This window comes from Vigna unguiculata, chromosome 3 (assembly GCF_037176805.1).
Source record: "Vigna unguiculata cultivar grain cowpea cultivar isolate G323 ecotype 2 chromosome 3, ASM3717680v1, whole genome shotgun sequence".
NCBI classification, from domain to species: domain Eukaryota; kingdom Viridiplantae; phylum Streptophyta; class Magnoliopsida; order Fabales; family Fabaceae; genus Vigna; species Vigna unguiculata.
This window is the reverse complement of record NC_140794.1, coordinates 42,273,607-42,282,156: the sequence shown is the minus strand read 5'-3', so window position 1 is coordinate 42,282,156 and position 8,550 is coordinate 42,273,607. Positions and strand designations below refer to the sequence as shown.

General features: G+C 32.5%; 1 protein-coding gene across 1 annotated transcript; it reads left to right on the top strand.

Annotated features, from left to right (window-relative positions):
- Positions 1 to 3,396: 3,396 nt before the first annotated feature.
- Positions 3,397 to 6,695, top strand: LOC114179518 (BTB/POZ domain-containing protein At1g67900). The gene is made up of 4 exons (XM_028065885.2): positions 3,397 to 3,779; positions 3,881 to 3,950; positions 4,104 to 5,375; positions 6,006 to 6,695. Exons 1-4 carry the CDS (start codon positions 3,721 to 3,723, stop codon positions 6,501 to 6,503), a joined length of 1,899 nt encoding a protein of 632 aa, XP_027921686.1. The 5' UTR covers positions 3,397 to 3,720; the 3' UTR covers positions 6,504 to 6,695.
- Positions 6,696 to 8,550: the final 1,855 nt, after the last annotated feature.

The following is an 8,550-nucleotide window of genomic DNA, read 5'->3' as shown; positions in this document are numbered from 1 at the left end:
ATTTGTTGACGGAATGAACACGGGAACAAGAAATATCATGTGTAATATATGCAGGAAGTTTATTAACATAAATTTAATAGAACATATTATATTAATTTGTTTTTGTAAAAGTGTGACCAAATTGAAAATATTCAAAATGATGTAAGAAAATTGAAAAAATCATCACAATAAAAAGGTTATTAAAATATATTGTTAAAAATAAATTAAACTATAGTTAAAACTGAATTATTTTATATAATTTTTTTTTATTAAAAACTCAAATTAGACAGTATTATAAATGTTAACATTTAAGTTAACATTTCATATTTCAACAATCACATATGTCTTCATCATATGAAAGAATCCATTAAAAAGAATAAGAACAAAAATATGAATACCAAACACACTCTAAAAACATACAAAATAAATTCCCTTAAATAAAAAAAATAAAGAAAATTGATATCTGTTATAGAAAAAACTCTAAACTAATAATAAAAAGAAGAAAATTGAACCACTTAAAAATTTAATATATATTTTATCAATTTCAAAATTAACAAGTTTATCCACATAATAATTTTCTTGAAAAAGAGTGAAATATCTTAAATTTGACCACAATTCTTTATGCATTTCCTTCCTTTATTCCTAAGATTTCAGAGAATAATATGAGAAGAAGAAAAAGTTTGAGACACTAAAAGAGAATTACACACAACCCAAATCTATAATCATCAAAATAAAAGATCTCAATAACCAAAATAACACCTATAATATCTACTATATATATGAAAAAAATTAAATAAGAAGAGAAACTGTCAAAAGAATCAGCTTTCTCTCTTTAAAAGTATCTTCACAAACAACATGACTGGAACAACATCTGTTTTAGTTTTGATCATATCCAATATGAGGTATCTGCCAAATAACTTGAATAATAGTAGTTCCTTTTTTAGGAGTTAATTAACTACATTATTTAAATGGCTTGGTTAATATTTTAGTAACTCTAATTTTTTACATCGATTAGAGATAAAACAATCTTATAATATATAAGTGAGTGTAAACCTCATTATATACCTTATTAGTCAATTTCATAAGATTAAGTTAGTCTTAAACTCTTCTTACTAACATGGTATAAGACTCACGTACGATATATATATATATATATATATATATATATATATATATATATATATATATATATATATATATATATATATATATATATATATATATATATATATATATATATATATATATATATATATATATATATATATATATATATATATATATATATATATATATATATATATATCAGTATGATTTTGAAATTCTTACTTACAAATTGATTTTGTGAAATTGAATTAGAATTAAATTTCATTTATTTTGTGAGATTAAGTTAGATTTAAACTCCATTTCAAAACATATATCATAACTTCAAAACATATATCATAACTTTGTTGTGTGTTTCTTTCTCAATTTAGCTTAAGAAAACTATTTGAGAACCCTTCTTATATGTTATTATGGACAAACTGTTTTGTATGGAGAAAGTTGGAAAGTGTTGCAGATGAAAATAAAATAATGTTTGACTAAAATAATAGTGGGTGGTTCAAAGTAAAAAAAAAAAAAAAGAAAGGAAAAGAAAATTGGAATTTTGCAGTAGCAATGATGAGAAGGAAGGGCACTAGTGGGCGCAGGATAAGCACATGAAATTGGCTTTAAAATTGCACGCTGGCAATGGCTTGTCTCCATAGTAAAAAGTAAAACAGTGTTCCTTTTTATTATTATCTACATAACCCTATTCTTCTACCAAGTAACAAAACACAAAACAAAAAAAAAATTTAAATAATAGAGTTGCAGAATTTCCTAGGTCAAATTTCTCAATCAATGATTCAGTTTCATGCTCTTACCTCAGCTTGCAACATTCTCTGTCTCAATTCCATTCTTTCTTTTAGTTTTGGATTTCCGGATAATTAATAGTTTTTTTAATTATTCTAATCATTTGTTGATAAAGGAGAGGGAGAAGGATGAAAAATGAGAAAATTAATAGTATATTTGGTAGAAGAAGTAAGATTTAATATATATATATATTATTTTTCTTATTTTCATTTTTTATATAAAATCACTTTATTGTTAATGAAGCCAGTTGGTTAGAAAAAAAAAATACATGGTTAACTCTATAATGAGAGCTAAAAAAAATAGTCAAAATATACAATTTTTTTTTCTAGAAAATATATTTTTATTTTATCAAGAATACGTATAATTTTATTTCTTACCTATTTTTTCCTTGTTTATTTCCCTATTTATTTTTCTTCAAAATACGAGATAAATATTCAACTAAAAAGTACTTTATTTTCTTTTATGTTAAGTACTGAAGGGTGTTTTAGATTACATATTAAATATTTCTTTATTTAATAAATGAACAATTATGTTCTTGTTACAATTTTTTTTATAAATTTAATCCTATTTTCTAAAAAATATCAAACAAAAACCAAACACATTTTAATGAGAGTTTAGTTTATGATGGATTCTCCATAAAATTTAATATAAAATTCATGTTTACAACACTCTCTCAAGAATGTCTTAAAAATATAAAAACCATTTAATATGTTATAAAGGAATTGGAAGGATGTAATAAGAGGATTCAACATTTGGATGAAAGTAAAAGATGAGTGAAAAATATTTAAAGTAATTGAAAAATCTTAAGAATATAAATATTTTTTTTGGAATTTAAATATAAGTAACATTAGCAGTCTGTTTTTGCTAATTAAAAAAATGAGTTAATATCATTGAATTATACTAATCACAAGTAAAATTACCCTTCATTAGAACTTGATGTCAAGGATAAGAAAAAAAGATCATTAATAACAGAATTTCACTTAATTAAAGGGTAATTTTGAGATGATATCATTAATTGGAATAAAAGTATAACATTTGTTTACAGTTATTAAGTTCAAATTATTATTTTTCTTTATATTTGATATGAAAGAAGTAAACTTTACTCCTTTTTCTTTTTTATTATCATTTTTGTCTTGTTATATATAAATTTCATATCTTAGCCTAAATCAGGAGGAAATTGCATTTCTCTTTTATTCTTTCTTTAGAAAAGGTTGAATTCACGTATAAAAGTTTGTTTATTGTGTTAGATGCTCCTGGTTTGTGTGTTGATTAGTTATTGAAGAGCTTTAGAAAGACTCTTCTTAGCATAATCTTTCACATACACTTTCTATCAATGATTGAATATAATTTGTACGTACTCACCAAATTAAGTAGGTATCATCATTTTTTGACTAATTTCATATATTTTTTACAAATTTCAATCAATAACGAAAATTTTGCTTCTGAATGAATGTAAGAAAAGTTGTGTCCCTATTTACCATATTTGTAGTGACATCTACTTATTTAAACTGCTTTATATTATTTCTGCCCATAGCAAGCCTCTTGATTTTCCTTTTACATTGGAACTTCATACTCTCTCTCTCCTCCAACATAACTTCTTCATCTTCTCTTTTTTCTTTTTCTTTCTGTCTAAAGAGTTTTTCAAGTCTTCTATTCAGGCTCCTCACACTCTGAGTTTTGTTGGTTCATTTTCACTTGGGAAGTGGGAAAATCTATCAAAGGTGATTACAATGGAAGAGCATTTCATGTAGATGCTGTATTAACTTCTGGTGTTTTCTGCAGTTCTGAATTATGCAAGGAACTAGTCCAGAGTAATTAGTGGTTTAGCATAAAATAAATTGAGAAACAGTCATGAAGTTTATGAAACTGGGATCTCGTCCAGATACCTTTTACACTGCCGAGTCTGTAAGGTAAGGAAAATAGATTGATCAATTTGATTGTTTATATTCGTAGATGATGTAACAGCTTCAGGTGATGAGTAACACGAGTTCTTTCTTTTCTTTTTATGCAGGACAATCTCTTCTGAAGTTTCAAGTGACATCATAATTCAAGTTAAAGGAACGAGATATCTTCTTCACAAGGTTTGCTCCTTGAAACTCTGATGCTTAAGGGTACCAAATTGCCAATGTTAGAAACTCTCTGTCCATCTATGATTTTTAAGGAATTCTTTTTCTATCTTCTGTTGTTCATTTCTTTTAATGTTTAGTAACATATCGAATGTTGATATTGTTCAGTTTCCGCTGTTGTCGAAATGTTTGCGCCTGCAAAGGCTGTGCTCTGAGAGTTCTGATTCTCCTCAGCACCAAATAGTCCAACTCCCTGAATTTCCTGGTGGGGTGGAAGCATTTGAGGTGTGTGCCAAGTTCTGCTATGGCATAACCATCACTCTCAGCGCATACAACATTGTAAGTGCGCGTTGCGCCGCGGAATACTTGCAGATGATTGAGGATGTTGAGAAGGGGAATTTGATTTACAAGCTTGATGTTTTCTTCAATTCTTGCATCCTTAATGGCTGGAAGGATTCCATTGTGACTCTACAAACCACCAAAGCATTGCCTTTGTGGTCAGAGGACTTGGCAATTACCAGCAGATGCATTGAGGCCATTGCCTCGAAGGTCTTAAGCCACCCCTCAAAGGTGAGTTTATCACACAGTCATTCCCGGAGGGTAAGGGATGATGTGTCTTCCTGCAATGGAACCGAAAGTCTGAGACACAAATCATCAAGCAAGGGATGGTGGGCTGAGGATTTAGCAGATTTGAGTATAGACCTGTACTGGAGAACCATGATAGCTATCAAATCTGGTGGCAAGACACCCTCAAATCTCATTGGTGATGCATTGAAGATTTATGCATCTAGATGGCTACCGAATATCAGGAAGAATGTGCATGTCAAGAGGGAGACTGAATCTGACTCGGATGCAGATTCAGATTCTGCGAGTGAAGTAACTTCAAAGCATAGACTGCTTTTGGAATCAATCGTGAGCTTGCTTCCGGCAGAAAAAGGTGCTGTTTCTTGCAGCTTCCTTCTTAAACTGTTAAAGGCAGCCAATATTCTCAAAGCTTCGGCATCTTCGAAGGTGGAATTGGCCACAAGAGTAGGACTTCAACTGGAGGAGGCCTCGGTTAATGATCTTCTAATACGCTCGGTGTCTAAGACAAATAATATGATGTACGAAGTGGACTTGGTTATGACGATATTGGAACAGTTTATGTTGCAAGGTCAGAGTCCACCAACCAGCCCTCCAAGATCAAGGTTGACCATTGAAAGGAGAAGGTCTCGTTCGGCAGAGAACATCAACTTCGAGTTCCAAGAGAGTAGGAGGTCCTCCTCGGCTTCTCATAGCTCAAAACTGAAGGTGGCAAAGCTAGTGGATAGGTACCTTCAGGAGGTTGCCAGGGATGTGAATTTGCCTCTCTCAAAATTCATTGCTCTTGCTGAAACTATACCAGATTTTGCAAGACATGATCATGATGACCTGTACAGAGCAATTGACATTTATCTCAAGGTAAATTTAGAAAAACAACTTCTATTGTGTTTTCAGAATTACTGTTTTCTGTAAATGGTAGAAATAAATAATCACCAAGAGGGGGGGGGGGGGGGGGGGGGGGGCTCTGGTTGAAGTTGAAAATGTTTCATTGGTGGGACAGAATTGGTGGATAAACAACTCGACCTTGAAATCTTGTCTCACCCATCATTTTTTCGTGGTTTAGGTGTAGGCTGACCCACCAGAAATTTGGCCTGAATGTGGCCACTTTCTGACTCATACTAGCAGTTTCTAATTCCTATTCTGGCAGTTAGTCATTTCACTTGGTTAGAACAAGAAAGATAAGATTGCCAGTGAAAACTATGAAAGAACTTTTTTGTTTCTTTTGTACACAAGAGTTTTGTTTTATTGCCACTAGTTTCTTTTTGTTTTTTTGGCACCAACAAGTTTGAACTTAGCGTGTCGTACAGAATACATAAAACCTCCCTACTAGACTTACCTTAGTGAGTTTCTGTTGCAACCTGTTTGTTCATTAGACAGGGATTAAAGAAAATGAGACAAATGTTCTTTAGCCCTTCACATGATATAAGCGTTCATTTCACTAAGCTAGAATTTCACCAAATCTGTATTTTGCTTAACTGGAAAATGTAGGCACATCCAGAGCTGAATAAGAACGAAAGGAAGAGATTATGTCGAATTCTAGACTGCAAAAAGTTGTCTGTGGAAGCTTGCATGCATGCAGCACAGAATGAGTTACTTCCCCTAAGGGTGGTTGTGCAAGTTCTCTTCTTTGAGCAAGCACGAGCAGCAGCAGCTGGTGGCAAAGTGACTGACATGCCAAGCAACATCAAGGCATTACTCACCGCTCATGGCATTGACCCATCAAAACACACAGCACCATTGAGCACCACAACAAGTATCCATGCTGATGACAATTGGAGTGTTTCTGGATTCAAGTCACCAAAGTCAACAAAGAACACAACTCTCAGAATGAAGCTAGCTGAGGATGACTTGGATGCAAATGTTGTGCCTCGTGATGAAATCGGGAGAACTTCTAGATTTAAGGGTCTACTTGCTCTTCCTGCTCAGCCCAAACGCATGTTTAGCAAGTTGTGGCCTACCAACAGAACTGCCACGGAAAAGAATTGAGTAAATTTTTTCGATTTTTCATGATGGGGAGGGAAATTTAGGGGGTAACATATACTATATTTTTCTCTTTTGCATAAGGTCCTGTAAGTTATAACATGTAGGGAAAATCAGCGAATCCAAATGTGCATTGTTCGTGTAACCTTATAATAATAAGAAATGAGATTTTTCACATGAGGGGAAATCTCTTTGGTAGATCATCACATTTGTGAAAACTGGATGAGGAATATTTGGTGTTAGTGACGAATTGTAGGGCCAATGGTGCCGTGTCTCTCCACGAATCTGTAACACGTGGCTGTGTTCATCTTTGAAGGTTCACTTCAACGGGTCCTGATTTTTTTGACAAAAGTAATTATTGGCATTTTGAAGCATCTGACAAAAAGCAATTAATACTGTAATATCAGATTATGTTCCTCACATCTATTTGTATCCACGCGGATAATCTCGTCCTTATTGAAGAGTATCATAGATAGGAGGTGTGGGAAATAATTAAGGGTCGACATTTGGTGTTTTGTGAGCACAGATTTGTCATTAATGTATCGTGCGCTGGAACAATCTAGTGTGTTAGTACGATTAACAAAATGATGTGTAATGTGTAGCCGACCAAAAAGTAGCAGAAATAAACAAGAAAGAATAAGATCCAGCATCGCTAAGATATGTTTGCTTCCAAATGGTATTATTGAAACAACGACAACTGTTGAACTAAAAACCACTTGGTGTGTTTAATACCCATGACTCAGCTTTGTTCCATCCCTACGTAAACTCCGTGCATCCACATTTACTATTCGAAGCAAAAAATCAACGAGAGCAGACGAAGGGTATTCCATTTAAAGCGAAACCTTTTCAGCATAACTCAGAAATATGTCTAACAAGTTTTTTCATATACTTCTTTAACATCAGCTATTGAGTTGACTTGTAAGTTGCTGTAGATGGTTTTGATGGAAGTCACTTTCAACCGCCTTTATTCTCAGATTTGTAATTATTACGAGTAATTTGGATTTTGTAGGATTGATAGGATGAGTTGTGTCCCTAGAGAACTAACCACTTACTTCAATTCAATCTCAGAAACTGATATGGACCTCTCACTGTTTTGGAGGCGGTGAAAGAATTATAATTTTATAGTTTCAAAAGAAGTCATAAAGCATATGGGAATCATTTAGTGGCGGAGTGTTTGTGGTGGTCATCATCATTGTTGCAATCATGATCACTAGTCATCATAGTTTCTTTGACCTTGACTAACTATTTTAAGAGCATGCCTACATGAATATTCCTGACACCAATCACTCACACTACTACCTATGATTAGCATTACCAAAATATTTTGCTACAATTTACTTCACCCATTACTGTTTCATGCATTCCTTTTCATTTTCTTTGCTTCTTCCCTGCTTCAAATAACACACCTCAACACCATTAGTCTCTCTGTACAAGCAATTCAATATTTTACTGGTTCCTACATTGATCAACTGCAAGTGACAGATATATGTTTGTATGTGGTTGTTTCATTGATTCACAATGTTGTATCTTCTATGTAGTTATAACTCAAATTTCATATATCATCACGATCTCAGGGTAAAACTTGTGTTGCTAGACTGCGGTACATGTTTAACTCAATTGGCTACATCTGTTACATGTCCATAGATTAAATTTTTGTATTAAGGATTTTTAATGGTGTCCATAACGTCATTAACCTGTGATTTGCTGCATAAAAAAATTCACTGGCATGAAAATCAGTACTAATTGTTGAGGGGAAAAGAAACTTCAATTTTAATTACAAAATTTCAGTTTCAGAATCAATAAAGTGATTCTCGTTGATGAAGGACCAGTTGAGAAACTATACCATCCCCTGTTGTCATCGATTAGCGAAGCGTGTGGATCTTCGCAAGGCTATCATGCTTTATAAATAGCAGAAAGACAAGAGAAATGACAGAATTCAAATAATCTTCAGTTACTGCACTTCCTAAAAGTCTAAAGTCTAAACTTGATGATTAAAGTAAGAAAGGTGACTGACAAAGGGTATTTCAACTTAGAAGAATAGCATGAACTTGAA

Excerpts from the sequence above, each read along its gene's own strand:
- LOC114179518 (XM_028065885.2), top strand. The coding sequence starts at position 3,721 with ATGAAGTTTATGAAACTGGGATCTCGTCCAGATACCTTTTACACTGCC. Across the intron at positions 3,780-3,880 it reads TACACTGCCGAGTCTGTAAG|GACAATCTCTTCTGAAGTTT; the intron begins GTAAGGAAAATA and ends CTTTTTATGCAG. Across the intron at positions 3,951-4,103 it reads CGAGATATCTTCTTCACAAG|TTTCCGCTGTTGTCGAAATG; the intron begins GTTTGCTCCTTG and ends GATATTGTTCAG.